Source organism: Marmota flaviventris, chromosome 9 (assembly GCF_047511675.1).
Source record: "Marmota flaviventris isolate mMarFla1 chromosome 9, mMarFla1.hap1, whole genome shotgun sequence".
Taxonomy (NCBI): Eukaryota; Metazoa; Chordata; class Mammalia; order Rodentia; family Sciuridae; genus Marmota; species Marmota flaviventris.
Window position 1 is genome coordinate 89,073,726 of NC_092506.1, and position 21,257 is coordinate 89,094,982.

General features: G+C 35.2%; 1 protein-coding gene across 1 annotated transcript in view; it reads left to right on the forward strand.

Moving 5' to 3' along the window:
• The window catches only part of Dync2h1 (dynein cytoplasmic 2 heavy chain 1), a 377,152-nt gene that overhangs the window by 60,166 nt on the left and 295,729 nt on the right, over nucleotides 1–21,257 (forward strand). Inside the window, exons 37-43 of the mRNA XM_071616653.1 lie at nucleotides 1,235–1,434; nucleotides 2,252–2,516; nucleotides 4,108–4,315; nucleotides 6,272–6,401; nucleotides 17,893–18,048; nucleotides 19,379–19,638; nucleotides 20,486–20,732. Coding sequence (XP_071472754.1) covers nucleotides 1,235–1,434; nucleotides 2,252–2,516; nucleotides 4,108–4,315; nucleotides 6,272–6,401; nucleotides 17,893–18,048; nucleotides 19,379–19,638; nucleotides 20,486–20,732 — 1,466 coding nt within the window. The remainder of the gene's footprint in view (nucleotides 1–1,234; nucleotides 1,435–2,251; nucleotides 2,517–4,107; nucleotides 4,316–6,271; nucleotides 6,402–17,892; nucleotides 18,049–19,378; nucleotides 19,639–20,485; nucleotides 20,733–21,257) is intronic.

Sequence of the window (21,257 nt, forward strand, 5' to 3'; positions counted from 1 at the left end):
AAATATGAAAAATAGTGCTCTGTATGTGTCTAATATGAATTGTAATGCATTCTGATGTCATATATAACAAATTAGAATAAAAAATAAAGATGGCATATGAATTCTGTTCTTGCCTTTGTTATGTATATATATGTTATCAATCGTATCCTTGAAAATAGAAATATGGCAATGATACTACTTTGCATTTGGTCTAAGAATGGGTTTGTGAGCCATTTTTTAAAATCAGAAATTAGAAATTTTTATTATGTTGAGTCATTTAATTTTCGAATTGTTTGCTATAATAGATGATATTATTTCCTTGGTGGTAAATATAAGAAGAAATCTGAGATTCACATTTAGTGATTTGCTCAAGAGCTATAGCTAGTCCTTAACAAATTTCTTTCTTTCTTCTTTTTTTTTTTTTTTGGTGCTGGAGATTATATCCAGGGCCTTGTGCTGTTAGGCAAGCACTCTACCACTGACCCCCAACCATCCCTATTTTAAGATTTTTTTAAAAAATATTTTTTTAGTTATACATGGACACGATATCTTTATTTTGTTTATTTATTTCTATGTGGTGCTGAGGATTGATCCCAGGGTCTCTCATGTGTGAGGCGAGTGCTCTACCACTGAGCCACAACCCCTATTTTAAAATTCTGAGACAAGTTTTGCCAAGTTACCAGGATGGTTGGTCTTGGACTTGTGATCTTCCTGCCTTGGTCTCCCATGTGAATCAGTTTTGAGCAAGGCTTATCAAAGATTGCTTTTCAATTTGTTATTTTTTTAGTTTTAGGAATAAACTCTGGGAGTCAGTATTGGTATATTTAGAGAGATACTTGAATCTAGAATTACTTTACCTGGATTTGAATCCCACCTGTAGTACTGCTATGCCTTCTCAGGCAAAACATTTAAACTTTTACGTACTTAATGTCTCATATGTATACCTGGAATAATAATAACTTTCATACCTACTTTATAGAGTTATTATAAAGATCATAAAAGTAAAATATACAAGTATAAGTGATAATGATTTTTATTATTAAAGTCTGGAGAATCTATGAAAAGAATTTCATAACTTTGTTTAGTGACACTTATTTTTCATTAGTCAAAAAATGGAAAGTTTAGTTAAGCTTGTCAGTTCACATGATGTAATATATATTTAATGACTAGTAATGTATATCAAGAATATAGAAAAAAATTTTTGTAGTCATTAAATTGATAGCATCTTATTTTAAAATAAAACTTTTTTTTCTAGCTAATGAAAGTCATATTGTGGTACAAGCATTGAGGCTTAATACAATGTCAAAGTTTACGTTTGCTGATTGTATCCGGTTTGATGCACTGATTAAAGATGTCTTTCCTGGAATTGACTTTAAAGAAGTAGAATATGATGAACTAAGTGCTGCATTACAGCAAGTCTTTGAAGAGGCCAATTATGAAATCATACAGAATCAGGTAACTGTCAAGAATATTTTATAATATATTAATAGCTTTTCTTAGTTAGCCTTCCTTATTTACTATTCTTATCATACATCTTCCAACTTATCTTTCATCTTTCAACCTTAACATCACTTGCCTCAGGGAAACCTGATTTTGAAGTCCTGATAAGTCTTTTTACTATGTACTTTCATTATTTTTATTATATATACCTGTTTACTATTTAATTGTGTATTTGATTAATATTGATTATCCCCCATCAGATAGTAAGTAATCTTCATGGAATATAGAATCCATGTATATTTTTGCTTACCATTTTATTCCTGTTGCCCATCCTAGTATCTGGCATATAATCCATCATATGTGTTTTAGGTAATTAATTATATATGATTTAGTTTCACTTTGATAGTTTCCTAGGAGAGCTTCTTTTCAGTGGGTCTCTTTAGTACAAATGAACACTTTTCCCTCACATTTTGTTTTTGGAGAAAGGTAGGATATAAATGAATGAATGACTGAATGAATGAATGAGTGAATAAAATAATGAACATACTGTATTTGAATGAATGAATGAGTAAAGAAAATAATGGCCATATTGTTAAAAAAAAAAAAACCTCAAAGCATCCTGTTTCTTTTAAACAAATATTGAATTTAAAAGTCACATTGTAAATATATTAAGATTTATTTAGATATTGTTTTATTTAAGATTTTGTCTTGTATTAAAGAGATCAAAAGCTTAATTTACATGTTTGGAATAGAACATCTATATAGAATGAAAGCAGAACTGAATATAATTGAATATTATAAATAACATATGAATACATTTCTTTTCTACTAGATCAAGAAAGCTTTAGAATTATATGAACAGTTACGTCAGAGAATGGGAGTCGTTATTGTTGGTCCAAGTGGTGCTGGCAAATCAACCCTTTGGCGAATGTTAAGGGCGGCACTTTGTAAAATTGGCAAAACAGTAAAACAATATACGATGAATCCCAAAGCTATGCCTAGACATCAATTATTAGGCCATATTGACATGGATACAAGAGAATGGTCTGACGGTGTTTTGACAAATAGTGCTCGACAAGTAGTTCGGGAACCACAAGGTTAGTCTCTACTGTGTAATTCATTGCTTTAGTTAGTAAGTTGTAGAAAATGATAGAGTCTGTCTGTAATGCTATCCTTATAATTTAGGCCTTACACATAGCCATGAACTACCTTATAAAATGTGCATTTGATATTTTACTAAAACATTTTGACTTATACTCTGTAACAACTTTTAATAAAATCAAAATTCAGAGTAACTTATATAAATTGTAAACTAATTTACTGAATAAATATAAAAATATTTGATTGATTGATTTCTTTTTTTTTTTTTTTTTTGGTATGGGGGATTGAACTCAGGGACACTCAACCACTAAGCCACATCCCTAGCCCTATTTTGTATTTTATTTAGAGACAGGGTCTCACTGAGTTGCTAAGTACCTTGCTGTTGCTGAGAGTGGCTTTGAACTTTCCATCCTCCTGACTCAGCCTCCCGAGCTGCTGGGATTACAAACCTGTGAAACCGTGCCCAGCAAAATATTTGATTTCTGAATTGATATTATAATACCTCATAATTTAATTGGTTTTATTAACACTATTAATTGTTAGTTTGAATACATTGCTTTGAATCATTTTGAAAATGTAACAGTAGACTTTTCTTATCTGAATTTTTTTTGGGGGTGGTACCAGGGATTTAACTCAGGGGTACTCAACCCCTGAGCCACATCCCCAGCCCTGTTTTATATTTTATTAGAGACAGGATCTTACTGAGTTGCTTAGCGCCTCATTTTTACTGAGGCTGGCTTTGAACTCACAATCCTCTTGCCTCAGCCTCTCCAACTGCTAGGATTACAGGTATGTGCCTCTGCACCTGGCTTCATCTGAAGTATTTTGAGTTGGCTTTATAAAAATATTTTTTGGTAGAATCAGAGGAGACTCCTTAGTTTTTAATCAGGTCATAATTGAATTAATAGTTATTTTTCTAAGGCAGTGATTGGAATGTTCAGAACTCTATGACTTTGGGAGGGATTTTTGATGTAGTCTTTTATCTTGCACACTTTTATTAGTGACATATTTCTCTTTGAATTGTTTTAAACTTGAACTACTCCCATTTTAGGAAGGATGGATTAAAAAAAGTTTGTTCCCAGAAAGCTGTATATATAATCTGCTTTTCCCCTTTGAGGTCATTTTTAAATGTACATTAAAAATTGTACTGACACTGAAAATTGGGTTTGGAATATTTTCTAAAAGAGACATTACATAGCAAGCATACATTTATTCTTATGATATAGTAAAAGACAAAAGTCAGAAGAATATTTTGTAGGTGTCTCATGGGAATAGGACTGTCTAAGTCTTGCATACCAATTTCTTTTAGGGAGATTACCAATCTGTATGGTTATAGACAAACAAAGCATTATCACAAGGTATATAGTTGAGTTTTTTGGCCAGCTAATCAAGGTTTATTCTTGAATTCTCTAGGACATTTGTAGTAAAAATTTACATGAAAATTTTTAGCTTGTTCAACTTTTTCTTCTTTATATTCAACTTCAAAAATAAAGAAATACTTAGGGACATCACTTTTAAACAACAAGAGGTAATAGGGTTTTTCTTATTTTTAACTATTATCACTGCCCTATTATGGTTTTCAATTAGATGTGAGCTCATGGATAATCTGTGATGGTGATATTGACCCTGAATGGATAGAATCTCTGAATTCTGTTCTGGATGACAACCGACTACTCACTATGCCTAGTGGAGAAAGGATTCAGTTTGGCCCAAATGTTAATTTTGTATTTGAAACTCATGATTTAAGTTGCGCCTCACCAGCCACAATATCTAGGATGGGAATGATATTTCTTAGGTAAGCCATAAAATATATTTCAAATAGTATTTTGGCTAAGTCAATCTAGTATGAATAGCATACAGACTTTTTGTTTTGGCCAATTTATGATTAACTTCTTTTGCAGGATTGTTGGGTTTTAACTTATTCAGAGAGTTCTTGTTTTATTGTAATTGAATTATTTTAGCCCTTGAGTTGTATCATAATTACTAAGTAATGTTTTTGTTTATTTAAGTGAAACAGCCAGTTTTTAGTTTGTTTTATTTTTTTCTACTTATTTAAATATTATGATTGAGTTCAGAGCATATACTAATCATGAACTAGGGGTTAATAATTTAAAAGCTCAGCAACAATGTTTTAATTTTAGAATCTTAGATTTATAGGATTTGAGGGCTTCTCCAAGTTTAATAGGTTCTATGGTTCAACCTTTTCATTTGCAAATTGAAAACCATTTTACTTGACATTTTGTCTTCATTGTATTTGGAAGAATATTCAAGAGTAAAAATGAATAATAAACTAATTTTAGATATCATGGACAGTGGTTACATGCCAGCACATGGACATTTGAACCAATTTTATTTCCCCAAATTAACAATAGTTTGGTATACATAAGGAAGTTTTATTTTACTTTTTGAGTTCATGTTTTAGAATTTTTAATTTATCAGTCTATATAAAGTTCTTGACTATTAATAGGGCCATTTGAAGCTATTTTGGGTAGTGTACCATATATGACAGTGTAATTAATTTGGTTCAGATTGTGTTTTAAAAGTATTTAATTTTCTTTCTTCTTTGACAGTATGATAGGAAACATTTCATTAAATTTGTCATGAACTTTAATTAATATTATAAGGTGTTGATTATTAAAAGTAATACAACTTAATTATACTCCATGTATGTATGATATATCAAAATAAATTCTACTCTAAAGTACAACTAAAAATAACAAGTTAAAAATAAAAACATATTCAAAAAGTAATATAATTTCAAATTTATAGTTTCATAGTATTTCTCCTCAATTTATTGTTTCTTCAATGTATTCTTATAATATTGTGAAAAAATTAGGATAAAAAGTAAGTTTCAGTTAAATTTTTAACTTGGATATCTATTATGTATATGTATAGTTAAACACTTCAGAAAAGACAGCAGGAAAGGAGTAAAACATTTATGAGAGTAAGTCATTTTAGAACATACCTTAAAGCCAAAGAGATAAATACAACAATTATAATACAAGATAGAATAGAGATGAAATAAACAGTAGGTAGAGTGGGTGGATATATAGCAGAAAAAAAAATCATACATTGCTAAAGAGGGTTGTAAAATTGTTTGTGAAGTAGGTATTATTTATGAGAGGCATAATGAATTTGTATGATTTCATGAAAATACAAATACATATTAACTTTTTTAGGTTTCTATGTATTTCAATTCTGTCATAGCTTTGGGTTTAATTCATTCTTTAGCAGATATTTGCTGAGTGCTTGCTGTGTAATAGGCCAAATCGGTCTCTTTTTATTTCCCTACATATTTTATTGGTGTATGGTAGTTGTACATAATGGTGATTTTCGTTGTATATATTCATACTTGCATGCAATATAACAGTATAATTTGACGAGTATCATTTCCCAGTATTTCACCTTTACCTCCCCTCTTTATTCCCCCCCGTCACTTTCCTCTATTCTATTGATCTCCTGCAATTTTCATGAAACCCCTTCCCACCACCTTTCTTTTCCTTTTTCTTCTCTAGCTTCCACTTATGAGAGAAAATTTGTGATCCTTGACCTTCTGAAAATGGGGAATTTTTAATAGTGCACTGGGGTGCTATTAATTATTATACATACATATACATATCAACGTCAAATCTTGTGTGCTAGAGGATAAAATACTTGTGTGGAATAATGTTTAATGTAGCAGAAATTTATGTGAAAATAAATTGACAGTTTCTTCCTAAGTAATTTACATGTTTGTGTTAATCTGTTTCAGTGATGAAGAGACAGATGTTGATTCTCTGATAAAATCTTGGTTGAGGAATCAGCCTGCTAAATACAGGAATAATCTTGAAAATTGGATTAGAGATTATTTTGAAAAGGCTTTACAATGGGTTTTAAAGCAGGTAAATTGAACATAATATTTCATAATTAATCATTGAAGTGACACATATAATGATGAAGAGTGATGCTTGCATTTTGCTGCCTTATGGCAAAGCTCTGCTGGAACCTGGGGAGAAGGGGAGAGAAGTATTTGTTGTCTTTGCCATCCCCCTGTATCTTTTGGCATAAATTTTGATTACATTAATTTTAAAAACACTTTAATTTTTCCATTTACAATATCTTGAATGCTTTACCTAAAAATCTTTAATATTGGGATGTCTTTTTATTTTTCATTAGCAAAACCATCTTGCTGTCACATTTTACTATGTCAATCAAATCTACATATATATCATGTTAAACACAATAATAAGCTAGTATTAAAGTAGGAAAATGACGGTGAGTTATTTACAATAATTTAGGGGACATTTATTTATCCAGCAGAAGTGATTTAACTAATATATGGTCAAACATGATACTAGAGAGATTTTGAAAGGTGAAGATTAATAGGGTAGTCCCTTTCCTTGATCAAAGTCTATGTAGTGGAGGAAAATGCTGTATAAACAGATAATCACAGTGCAACAGGATGGGAATATATTACTGTTTTTTTTAGAAGAGTTTTTTTTTTGTTGTTGTTGTTGATGAACCTTTATTTATTTATTTATTTATATGCAATGCTGAGAATTGATCCCAGTGCTTCAAACATGCTAGGCAAGCACTCTACCACTGAGTTACAACCTCAGCCCTTAGAAAAGTTTTAATAAAAGAGATCATATTTGATTTTTAATTGAAGCATGAGTAGAAGTTTAGCATGCAAAGATGATCCTCGAAGGTTTCCAGATATTCTACATGTAATACCTGGAGATCATCTACTTACCTGCTATTAATATTAGAATGTGTAATATAATACTAAATGGAATATATTTATGTATGTGTATCAATTTGACTGTAGATATGAAGACAGGATAAAATTATTTGGATTTTTTTTTGCTTTCATGTCATTACTTTTATGAAAAACAACCTATCTATACAAAACAGAGGAGATAATTAGCAGTGAATATTTTGAAAGTATCTGATTTTTAATCTGAATTTTATTTAGAAGTTAGTATCTTGTGATTAAACCAAATACATACAGAAATGGAGATCTTGCTTTAGTTTTTACAACCTTTTTCTTTTGTTGGTAAGTATGAAATAGGGATTTGATCCTTACAAAGCAATATGGATTTGTGAGGAAATGCTACAAGTGAAATAGGTTTCTTTGGGGGTCTCAAAGAAGATCCACTCTGACCAGTCCCCACTCTTCCTACGTGCTTATTATAGCAACATACAATATCTGCCTACTACCTTACAATTATCTATTTATATTTAACTCTAAGCACCTTTAGGAAAAGAACCATACCTGTCATATTCCTTATCATATCCCTGGAAATTTGATATTAACAGGGTCGTGAGTGAATGATAGTGGTTGTGCTTACTTAATTAAGCTTTGATGCCTATTTGTGGCACTTTTTGGTAGATATGCCATTAATAAAACCTACAAACCTGATAAGACTCTAATGTAATACCCGGAGATCATCTACTTACCTGCTATTAATATTAGAATGTATAATATAATACTAAATGGAATATATTTATGTATGTATATCAATTTGACTGTAGATATGAAGACAGGATAAAATTATTATTATTATTATTATTATTATTATTTTTAAATTTTTTATTGTTGGCTGTTAAAAACATCACATAGTTCTTGATATATCATATTTCACACTTTGATTCAAGTGGGTTATGAGCTCCCATACCCCATATACAGATTGCAGAATCACATCAGTTACACATCCATTGATTTACATATTGCCATACTAGTGTCTGTTGTGTTCTGCTGCCTTTCCTATCCTCTACTATCCCCCCCTCCCCTCCCCTCCCCTCTTCTCTCTCTGCCCCCTCTACTGACATTCATTTGTCCCCCTTGTATTATTTTTCCCTTTCCCCTCACTTCCTCTTGTATGTACTTTTGTATAATTCTGAGGGTCTCCTTCCATTTCCATGCAATTTCCCTTCTCTCTCCCTTTCCCTCCCACCTCTCATCCCTGTTTAATGTTAATCTTCTTCTCATGCTCTTCGACCCTACTCTGTTCTTAGTTACTCTCCTTATATCAAAGAAGACATTTGGCATTTGTTTTTTAGGGATTGGCTAGCTTCACTTAGCATAATCTGCTCTAATGCCATCCATTTCCCTGTAAATTCTATGATTTTGTCATTTTTTAATGCAGAGTAATACTCCATTGTGTATAAATGCCACATTTTTTTTTTATCCATTCGTCTATTGAAGGGCATCTAGGTTGGTTCCACAGTCTTGCTATTGTGAATTGTGCTGCTATGAACATCGATGTAGCAGTGTTCCTGTAGCATGCTCTTTTTAGGTCTTTAGGGAATAGACCGAGAAGGGGAATAGCTGGGTCAAATGGTGGCTCCATTCCCAGCTTTCCAAGAAATCTCCATACTGCTTTCCAAATTGGCTGCACCAATTTGCAGTCCCACGAGCAATGTACAAGTGTACCCTTTTCCCCACATCCTCGCCAGCACTTGTTGTTGTTTGACTTCATAATGGCTGCCAATCTAACTGGAGTGAGATGGTATCTTAGGGTGGTTTTGATTTGCATTTCTCTGACTGCTAGAGATGGTGAGCATTTTTTCATGTACTTGTTGATTGACTGTATGTCCTCCTCTGAGAAGTGTCTGTTCAGGTCCTTGGCCCATTTATTGATTGGGTTGTTTGTTCTCTTATTGTCTAATTTTTTGAGTTCTTTGTATACTCTGGATATTAGGGCTCTATCTGAAGTGTGAGGAGTAAAGATTTGTTCCCAGGATGTAGGCTCTCTATTTACCTCTCTTATTGTTTCTTTTGCTGAGAAAAAACTTTTTAGTTTGAGTAAGTCCCATTTGTTGATTCTAGTTATTAACTTTTGTGCTATGGGTGTCCTATTGAGGAATTTGGAGCCCGACCCCACCGACTGTAGATCGTAGCCAACTTTTTCTTCTATCAGACGGCGTGTCTCTGATTTGATATCAAGCTCCTTGATCCATTTTGAATTAACTTTTGTGCATGGCGAGAGAAAGGGATTCAGTTTCATTTTGTTGCATATGGATTTCCAGTTTTCCCAGCACCATTTGTTGAAGATGCTATCTTTCCTCCATTGCATGCTTTTAGCCCCTTTATCAAATATAAGGTAGTTGTAGTTTTGTGGATTGGTTTCTGTGTCCTCTATTCTGTACCATTGGTCCACCCGCCTGTTTTGGTACCAGTACCATGCTGTTTTTGTTACTATTGCTTTGTAGTATAGTTTGAAGTCTGGTATCGCTATACCGCCTGATTCACACTTCCTGCTTAGCATTGTTTTTGCTATTCTGGGTCTTTTATTTTTCCATATGAATTTCATGATTGCTTTCTCTATTTCTACAAGAAATGCCGTTGGGATTTTGATTGGCATTGCATTAAACCTATAGAGAACTTTTGGTAATATCGCCATTTTGATGATGTTAGTTCTGCCTATCCATGAACAGGGTATATTTTTCCATCTTCTATGATCTTCTTCTATTTCTATCTTTAGGGTTCTGTAGTTTTCATTGTATAAGTCTTTCACCTCTTTTGTTAGGTTGATTCCCAAGTATTTTATTTTTTTTTGACGATATTGTGAATGGAGTGGTTGTCCTCATTTCCATTTCAGAGGATTTGTCGCTGATATACAGGAATGCCTTTGATTTATGCGTGTTGATTTTATATCCTGCCACTTTGCTGAATTCATTTATTAGCTCTAATAGTTTCTTTGTAGACCCTTTTGGGTCTGCTAGGTATAGAATCATGTCATCTGCAAATAGTGATAATTTAAGTTCTTCTTTTCCTATTTTGATGCCTTTAATTTCTTTCGTCTGTCTAATTGCTCTGGCCAGTGTTTCGAGAACTATGTTGAACAGAAGTGGTGAGAGAGGGCATCCCTGTCTTGTTCCAGATTTTAGAGGGAATGCCTTCAATTTTTCTGCATTCAGAATGATGCTAGCCTGAGGCTTAGCATAGATTGCTTTTACAATATTGAGGTATGTTCCTGTTATCCCTAGTTTCTCTAGAGTTTTGAACATAAAGGGATGCTGTACTTTGTCAAATGCTTTCTCTGCATCTATCGAGATGATCATATGGTTCTTATTTTTAAGTCTATTGATGTGGTGAATAACATTTATTGATTTCCGTATATTGAACCAGCCTTGCATCCCAGGGATGAATCCTACTTGATCATGGTGCACAATTTTTTTGATATGTTTTTGTATCGGATTCGCCAGAATTTTATTGAGGATTTTTGCATCTAGGTTCATTAGAGATATTGGTCTGTAGTTTTCTTTCTTTGAAGTGTCTTTGTCTGGTTTAGGTATCAGGGTGATGTTGGCCTCGTAGAATGAATTTGGAAGTTCTCCCTCTTTTTCTATTTCCTGAAGTAGCTTGAAAAGTATTGGTATTAGTTCCTCTTTAAAGGTTTTGTAAAACTCTGCTGTATACCCATCCGGTCCTGTGCTTTTCTTAGTTGGTAGTCTTTTGATGGTTTCTTCTATTTCCTCAATTGATATTGGTCTGTTTAGGTTGTCTATATCCTCCTGACTCAATCTGGGCAGATCATATGACTTCAGAAATTTATCGATGCCTTCACTATCTTCTAATTTATTGGAGTATAAGGATTCAAAATAATTTTTGATTATCTTCTGTATATCTGAAGTGTCTGTTGTGATATTGCCTTTTTCATCCCGTATGCTAGTAATTTGAGTTCTCTCTCTTCTTCTCTTCGCTAGCATGGCTAAGGGTCTGTCGATTTTGTTTATTTTTTCAAAGAACCAACTTTTAGTTTTGTCAATTTTTTCAATTGTTTCTTTTGTTTCGATTTCATTAATTTCAGCTCTGATTTTAATTATTTCTTGCCTTCTACTTCTTTTGCTGTTGTTTTGCTCTTCTTTTTCTAGGATTTTGAGATGAAGTATGAGATCATTTATTTGTTGGTTTTTTCTTTTTTTAAGGAATGAACTCCAAGCAATGAATTTTCCTCTTAGAACTGCTTTCAATGTGTCTCATAGATTCCGATATGTTGTGTCTGTGTTTTCATTTATCTCTAAGAATTTTTTAATTTCCTCCTTGATGTCTTCTATAACCCATTGATCATTCAGTAACCTATTGTTCATTCTCCAAGTGATGTATTCTTTTTCCTTCCTTCTTTTATCGTTGATTTTCAGTTCCATTCCATTATGATCAGATAGGATGCATGGTATTATCTCTACTCCTTTGTATTGTCTAAGAGTTTCCCTGTGACATAATATATGATCTATTTTTGAGAAGGATCCATGTGCTGCTGAGAAAAAGGTGTAACTGCTTGATGTTGGGTGGTATATTCTATATATGTCAATTAAGTCTAGGTTATTAATTGTGTTATTGAGTTCTATAGTTTCCTTATTCAATTTTTGTTTGGAAGATCTGTCCAGTGGCGAGAGAGGTGTGTTGAAGTCTCCCATGATTATTATATGGTGGTCTATTAGACTCTTGAACTTGAGAAGAGTTTGTTTGATGAACATAGCTGCACCATTGTTTGGGGCATATATATTTATGATTGTTATGTCTTGTTGGTGTATGGTTCCCTTAAGCAGTATGTAGTGTCCCTCTTTATCCCTTTTGATTAACTTTGGCTTGAAATCTATTTTATTTGATATGAGTATGGACATTCCTGCTTTTTTCCGAAGTCCATATGAGTGATATGATTTTTCCCAACCTTTCACCTTCAGCCTATGTATGTCTTTTCCTATCAAATGCGTCTCCTGTAGGCAGCATATTGTTGGGACTTGTTTTGTGATCCATTCTACTAGCCTGTGTCTCTTGATTGGTGAGTTTAAGCCATTAACATTTAGGGTTATTATTGAGATATGGGTTGTTGTTCCAGCCATATTTGTTTATTTATGTTACTAAACATGGTTTGTTTTCCTCTTTGATTATTTTTCCCCCCTTTAGTGTCCTACCTCCCACTGTTGGTTTTCATTGTTATTTTCCATTTCCTCTTCCTGTAATGTTTTGCCAAGGATATTTTGAAGAGATGGTTTTCTAGCTGCAAATTCTTTTAACTTTTGTTTATCGTGGAAGGTTTTAATTTCATCTTCCATCCTGAAGCTTAATTTCGCTGGAAACACAATTCTTGGTTGGAACCCATTTTCTTTCAGTGTTTGAAATATGTTATTCCAGGATCTTCTAGCTTTCAGAGTCTGTGTTGAAAGATCAGCTGTTATCCTGATTGGCTTACCCCTAAATGTGATCTGCTTCCTTTCTCTTGTAGCTTTTAAAATTCTCTCCTTATTCTGTATGTTGGGCATCTTCATTATAATGTGTCTAGGTGTGGGTCTCTTATGATTTTGCACATTCAGCATCCTGTAGGCTTCTAGGATTTGGGATTCTGTCTCATTCTTCAAGTCTGGGAAGTTTTCTCGTATTATTTCATTGAATAGATTGCTCATTCCTTTGGTTTGAAACTCTGTCCCTTCCTGTATCCCAATGACTCTTAAATTTGGTCTCTTGATGTTATCCCATATTTCTTGGATGTTCTGCTCATGGTTTCTTAACAGTCTTGCTGAGCTGTCTATGTTCTTTTCAAGTTGAAATACTTTATCTTCATTGTCTGATGTTCTATCTTCTAAGTGTTCTACTCTGCTGGAAGTATTCTCAATTGAATTTTTAAGTTGGTTTATTGCTTCCTGCATTTCTAGGATTTCTGTTTGTTTGTTTTTTATAACCTCTATCTCCCTGTATAGTTGATCTTTTGCTTCTTGGATTTGTTTATGTAATTCATTGTTGAAGTGATCTTTCATTGTCTGATTTTGCTGTCTGATGTCTTCCTTGAGACTCCAGATCATCTGAAGCATGTATATCCTGAATTCTTTATCTGACATTCCATCTGCTGCAGCTATTACCTCTTCTAACATTGAATTGACCTGCATTGCTTGTGGTCCTTTCTTTCCTTGTCGCTTCATACTGTTCGCGTTCCTTTCTACTTGGTGAAACTGTTGTGCTATTGAATTTTCCCCCTATATATTTATATTGGTCTTGTATAGTTGCAAAGTCTCCCTCGCAGGCGCGGGCGGCGGCTCTGCCCCTCTTCCAATTGGGGCAATGTGCCTACCACGCCGGCAGGCCGCTGGGCCTGCTTTGCTGGTCGGTAGCAGGTCCGCCTACCTTGCAGGCGCGGGCGGCGGCTCTGTCCCTCTGCGGGCCGCTAGGCTCATTCTGTCGGTGGTCGCAGATCTGCCTACTTTGCAGGCGCAGGCAGCGGCACTGCCCCTCTGCAGGCCTCTGGGGCTGTTCTGCCAGTGGGTCGCAGGTCCGCCTACCTTGCAGGCGCGGGGGGGTGGGGCGGCTCTACCCTTCCCCAGGCCACTGGGCCTGTTCTGTCTGTCGGTTGCAGGTCTGGCCTGTTCTGATGGTGGTCACAGTTCCGTCTACCTTGCAGGCGCGGGGGGAGGGGGCGGCTCTGCCTCTCAGCAGGCCGCTGCTCCTCTTCTGCAGGTGGGTCGCAGGACCGCCTACCTTGCAGGAGTGATTGGAAGCTCTGTCCCGCAGCGGGCCACTGGGCCTTTTTTGTTGGTGGTCACAGTTCCGCCTACCTGGCAGGCGCGGGGGGTGGGGGGCGGCTCTGCCTCTCAGCAGGCCGCTGCTCCTCTTCCTCCGGTGGGTCGCAGGCCCGCCTACCTTGCAGGAGTGATTGGAAGCTCTGTTCCGCCGCGGGCCACTGGGCCTTTTCTGTCGGTGGTCACAGTTCCTCCTACCTGGCAGGCGCTGGGGGTGGGGGGTGGCTCTGTCCCTCAGCAGGCCGCTGGGCCTGTTCTGTGGGTGGTCACAGTTCCGTCTACCTTGCCGGCGCAGGGGGAGGGGGCGGCTCTGCCTCTCAGCAGGCCGCTGCTCCTCTTCTGCTGGTGGGTCGCAGGCCCGCCTACCTTGCAGGAGTGATTGGAAGCTCTGTCCCGCCGCGGGTCACTGGTCCTTTTCTGTCGGTGGTCACAGTTCCGCCTACCTGGCAGGCGCGGGGGGTGGGTGGCGGCTCTGCCTCTCAGCAGGCCGCTGCTCCTCTTCTTCCGGTGGGTCGCAGGCCCGCCTACCTTGCAGGAGTGATTGGAAGCTCTGTCCTGCCGCGGGCCACTGGGCCTTTTCTGTCGGTGGTCACAGTTCCGCCTACCTGGCAGGCGCGGGGGGTGGGGGGCGGCTCTGCCCCTCAGCAGGCCGCTGGGCCTGCTCTGTGGGTGGTCACAGTTCTGTCTACCTTGCCGGCGCAGGGGAAGGGGGTGGCTCTGCCTCTCAGCAGGCCGCTGCTCTTCTTCTGCCGGTCAGGATAAAATTATTAACCATAGAGTAGATAACCAAAGATGCAGTTAGAAAATAAACTGCTTTTGTTTGAGGTCAAGTCATTGTTTTTGTTTGAGGCTTGTTTTTGGATATGTGTGTGTGTTGAGAGTTTTTTCTTTTGCTTTGTTCACCATTCTCATGGTATGATATATAACATAATAAATGTTCTAGTCAAATACTGAAGTTTTATTTTTGACTAGAACTTTGCTTTCCTGTATTAGTTCAGCCATTAAGATGTTATAGATGAAAGTATGAAAGTTTCCTTTATCTCACATTTAGTTGTAGACCTAACTACCTGGATTTCTACCTATCTTTTCCATTCTTCCCACTCTTCTTCCCATTTTTCTTTTCTTCAAATTATTCATTATATAGGCAGAGTGATCTTTTAAGAATGTAAATTGTTTCATTTTCATCTCTTACTAACACCACTCTAAAGACAGTGAAATTAAGATTTGTATTACTTACCATGGCCTATTTCTGCCCTCTGGCCTTCTCTGACTTAAACCATTGATTCCAGCCAGGTATGGTGGCACATACCTGTAATCCCAGCAACTCAGAAGGCTGAGGCAGGAGGATCGAAAGTTCAAGGCCAGCCTCAACAGCTGTCTAAAAGTAAAAAACAAAAAGGGCTATGTATGTCGGTTAGTGGTAAAGGACTCCTGGGTTTGATCCCTAGACTGCAAAAGAAAATGAAATGAAATACAAATAAAAATAAATAAATCACTGATTCTTTGCTTCCTCCAGGTTAAGCTTTTTTTGACGTATATAAGTTTTCCTTTCAGGTGTTGTGTTTTCTGCATGACCAGATAGAATTTATCCTTCAGATACTGGCTTAAATGACACTTTTTACAAAGAGGACTTGAACCTTTAATTTAAGTTACTGTTTCTCACAACACCCTGTACCTCTTTTTACAACATACTAACCATTTCCTCTTCTGGGCTTCAATTCTGTGAAGACAGGGACTATGTTTAATGCAATTTTTCTTTTTTCAAATCTAACACCACATGCAGATCCTAATGTATGATTGGTTTTAAGTAAGTATTTATATAAAGAATGAGAAATATTTCATCTGAACTCCTCAGCACTTACCAATGACCCAGAGGCTTACACATTAAAACAATATATACCACCTAAATCTAAAAGTTGTATTTTAAAATTCTGCTTATAGAGGAAGTTCCAAACTATTTGCATTTAAGCTGACTTTTCTTAGCCCCCCCCCCTCTTTTTTTTCCTGGAGTCATTATTATTTTTTTTTTTAAATTTTTTATTTTTGGTTGTTCAAAACATTACATATTTCTTGATATATCATATTTCACACTTTGATTCAAGTGGGTTATGAACTCCCATTTTTACCCCATATACAGATTGCAGAATTACATCAGTTACACATCCATTGATTTACATATTGCCATGCTAGTGTCTGTTGTGTTCTGCTGCCTTTCCTATCCTCTACTATCCCCCCCTCCCCTCCCCTCCCCTCCCCTCCCCTCTTCTCTCTCTACCCCCTCTACTGTCATTCATTTCTCCCCCTTGTATTATTTTCCCCTTTCCCCTCACTTCCTCTTGTATGTACTTTTGTATAACCCTGAGGGTCTCCTTCCATTTCCATGCAATTTCCCATCTCTCTCCCTTTCCCTTCCACCTCTCATCCCTGTTTAATGTTAATCTTCTTCTCATGCTCTTCGTCCCTACTCTGTTCTTAGTTACTCTCCTTATATCAAAGAAGAGATTTGGCATTTGTTTTTTAGGGATTGGCTAGCTTCACTTAGCATAATCTGCTCTAATGCCATCCATTTCCCTGCAAATTCTATGATTTTGTCATTTTTTAATGCAGAGTAATACTCCATTGTGTATAAATGCCACATTTTTTTTATCCATTCGTCTATTGAAGGGCATCTAGGTTGGTTCCACAGTCTTGCTATTGTGAATTGTGCTGCTATGAACATCGATGTAGCAGTGTCCCTGTAGCATGCTCTTTTTAGGTCTTTAGGGAATAGACCGAGAAGGGGAATAGCTGGGTCAAATGGTGGCTCCATTCCCAGCTTTCCAAGAAATCTCCATACTGCTTTCCAAATTGGCTGCACCAATTTGCAGTCCCACGAGCAATGTACAAGTGTACCCTTTTCCCCACATCCTCGCCAGCACTTGTTGTTGTTGTTTGACTTCGTAATGGCTGCCAATCTTACTGGAGTGAGATGGTATCTTAGGGTGGTTTTGATTTGCATTTCTCTGACTGCTAGAGATGGTGAGCATTTTTTCATGTACTTGTTGATTGACTGTATGTCCTCCTCTGAGAAGTGTCTGTTCAGGTCCTTGGCCCATTTATTGATTGGGTTGTTTGTTCTCTTATTGTCTAATTTTTTGAGTTCTTTGTATACTCTGGATATTAGGGCTCTATCTGAAGTGTGAGGAGTAAAGATTTGTTCCCAGGATGTAGGCTCTCTATTTACCTCTCTTATTGTTTCTTTTGCTGAGAAAAAACTTTTTAGTTTGAGTAAGTCCCATTTGTTGATTCTAGTTATTAACTTTTGTGCTATGGGTGTCCTATTGAGGAATTTGGAGCCCGACCCCACTGTATGTAGATCGTAGCCAACTTTTTCTTCTATCAGACGGCGTGTCTCTGATTTGATATCAAGCTCCTTGATCCATTTTGAATTAACTTTTGTGCATGGCGAGAGAAAGGGATTCAGTTTCATTTTGTGGCATATGGATTTCCAGTTTTCCCAGCACCATTTGTTGAACTGGAGTCATTATTATAGCTTTTGCTTCTAGTTCTTTTTATCAGCAAGAGGAGATGAACAACAATATTTTTGGACCAATACTCCCTTTATTTTACTCTTATAGATTTCAGGGTTAGAAGTAGACAAATCAAGTATTTATTTGAGGACTCTAGCATTTATAGAATAAAATATATAATTAAGTTTTTATTATTTTTATTTTTAAAATAATAAATAGAATAAAATTCAAACTTCCTACAACTTGATTGGAAGGATGAATTTAAGGGTGTTTTTGAAAAGATATGTGAATGTCAATTTGTGTGATTCTCACTTTATCAATTAATATTTGCCCTTTGTCTGTTTGTACTATGGATTTCAATCAACAGAATGACTATGTGGTAGAAACAAGTTTGGTTGGGACTGTGATGAATGGTTTGTCTCATCTACATGGATGCAAAGAACATGACCAATTTATTATTAATCTCATAAGGGGACTTGGTGGAAATCTGAATATGAAATCACGTCTGGAATTTACCAAAGAGGTAATATATTTAAAGCCTTTATTCAGTCAACATTTTTCTTTAATTTTTCATTGGCTCTTTGCCCAAATAAAATGATTTGTAAATTATAAGGTATAGAACTTTCAAGTTTAGAAATTATGCATTCAGTAGAGTAATAGTACATTTATGTATATGTGTATAGATTTACTATTTTATGATGTTAAAATTTTATAAAATGTTTTAATAGGCTAGTGTGGGACATAAAAATGTGAGACTTTAGGAACCACATGGATAAATATAATTATTTTATTGCTTTTTAATCTCAGAATAATAAAGTATTTTTATCATCTCTTTAAATAGAAAAGTTTAAGCAATTAGCAATAGAAAGATGAATTAATAATTAATAAATATTTTTTAATATGTGCAAAGGTTATATTTTTAGCCAATTTTTTTATAAAGTTAAATTCTACACCATATGGGATTTTCTTTCTGTTGGCCTCCAGCATTATGTTTCAGCTTCTTTTCTCTTTTTGATGCTTATTTAATAGCACCATTTATTGCTTTCTCTATTCTGTTTCCATTACCGTGACTATCCTGTTGATTCTGTTGTCATTGTTACCACTCAGTGCTATTCTGTGAGCTGCTTTGAAGCAGAGACTCTCTTGCCAAAGTTTAAAATAATTTTGAAGAGCAGCATCATATTTGAATTCTGCTTTACATCTGCACAGATAAGAGTTTACAGTATTAAGGAAAAGAATAACACATAGAGCGTAGTAGTGGTAGCACTGAAGTGTGTAGTACTAAGATATGTTGGAAATGAGGAATTTTAGGATGCCTATGCTGTACAATTAATGATTTAGTGTTTATAAGAACTCCATTAAAAGTTGAATATTTTATACCACTAAGTTGGTATCTTCTAGGTACTTTTATTTATTAAATGATCATTTAGAGAAAAATAGTGAAGATGAAGTATCACTTTAATTATTAATTTTGCTTGTGAGTAGGTTTAGTGTATGTAAATTTTTTTTTTTTTTTTTTTGGTACTAAGATGATTTAGTTTGGGGATGTTTACTTGGAAGAATTAGAAAATTTTATGCATTCATCCAGGCACAGTAATGCATGCCTATAATTTCAGCAACTCAAGCAAGAGACTGAGGCAGGAGGATCCCAAGTTCAAAGCTAACCTCAGTAATTTAGTAAGACACTCAGCAACTTAATGAGACTCTGTCTCAAAATAAAAAATAAAAAGGACTGAGGATGTAGTTCACTGATAAAGTACCCCTAGCTTTAATCTTTAGTACCAGGAAAAAAAAAATTATTACACATTCTGTTTGAAGTACATAAAAACTTACCACAACTCTTTCTTTTTAAGGTTTTTAATTGGGCACAAGAATCTCCTCCAGACCCTCACAAACCAATGGACACCTACTATGAATCAAGTAGAGGTCAGTTGGCATCTTATGTGCTGAAGAAGCCAGAAAACTTGACAGCTGACGATTTCAGTAATGGCCAAGCTCTACCAGTTATTCAGACCCCTGATATGCAACGAGGTCTAGATTATTTCAAACCTTGGTTAAGTTCTGGTACCAAACAGCCATTTATTCTCGTAGGACCAGAAGGATGTGGCAAAGGGTAAGAAGATTGTTGATAGAGTGGATATTGTGGATTTATGTCCCTCTTTCCCAATTATTTAATAGTTTTTATATTTTTTTTGTTTAAAATAACATTTAATTTTTTTGGAGGAGTCTTTTGTCACTATTTGTGAAAAACATCATTTTGGAGAAGAATATGTCATTTGCCTGATTATATGATTTCTAATGGAAAAAGAACAATCTGAGAAGTTACTCTTAATTATATGCATACAATCATAAGAAATAAATATCTTAGTTGTAAATTACCATGTGTTTTAATTATAAAATTTAAATGTTGAAGTTAGTTCTCTGTTTAGCTTTTTTATTGTTATTTGCTTTTTTTTTTTGTTTTTGCAGCTCTTGATTTAGCTTTTAATTTAGTAGAATACATCTATTTTTAAGGCTTATAGGGTGTAGTTTTGTAAATAATGAATCTGTGAATTATTAGTTTTATATTTCTGTTAGGAGAGTAGTCATTTAAAAATTCTATAGAATCATATATATATATTTTTTTAATCTAGGAGAACTTAAAATCTTTCCTTCAACTGTAGGGAAACAGAATTAGTATATTCTATATATACTTTATCAAACCAAATTATTGAGAACTTTGACTGTTCTGGCTGAAAAAAATCTCAGTAGTACCTTAAAATATACATTTATTTTCTAATCTAAAATTTAAAAAGTTACAGTGATAATAGTGGATACCATATCCATGTATTCCATTTTCATTTTAAACATCATCATAATAATTTAGAAATTAAAATACTTGTAAAATAAAAGTCCTATATTGAAATAGAAAATATATGTTGGTCATATTTTCAAAGTCAAATGTCATATATCTTTTGCAGGATGCTGCTCAGGTATGCCTTTTCTCAACTCCGGTCCACTCAGATTGCTACAATTCACTGTAGTGCACAAACTACTTCTCGGCATCTCCTGCAGAAATTGAGCCAGACTTGTATGGTAATCAGTACTAATACTGGTCGAGTATATAGACCAAAGGACTGTGAAAGACTTGTTTTGTACTTAAAAGATATCAACCTTCCTAAGCTTGATAAATGGGGGACCAGTACATTGGTAGCTTTCTTACAGCAGGTAAGTCTTGTTACGTGGTATAATTTGGTATAATTGGAAACAGTTTAATTCCAATAATTTTTCTTCTAGATAGAAAATCTGCTTTTATTCTTTAGGGCCAGTTTTATTTAGTGTGTGTCATGGAAATTGAATTCATAGAGTGAACTTGTTCTAGGTTGCTTTCTTTCATTTTCCTTCCTTTAGAAGTTTGTATTACATTGAAATAATATATGACAGGGAAAGTAACAACCTTTATTCCACATTTATCTCCTGTCCTTTTTATTTTTAAAAAAAACAAGGAGGAAAGCAGAAGCTGGGGATGGTATTGGAGTTGGAGAATTTTTTACTTTATTTTTGTATGTATGTATGTATCTGACAGCAGTTATACTTTCTTGATCCATACCCCTTTCTGTCAGCTTTAACCCATTAGTCTCCCTTTTTGCCTCAGAATTCAGAATCACACGTTCTTATACAGTGTGCAGGATTTTTTCGTTTATGTTATTCAAATCTCATTAGAAATGCCAAATTCGTAGAGCTCACTATGTT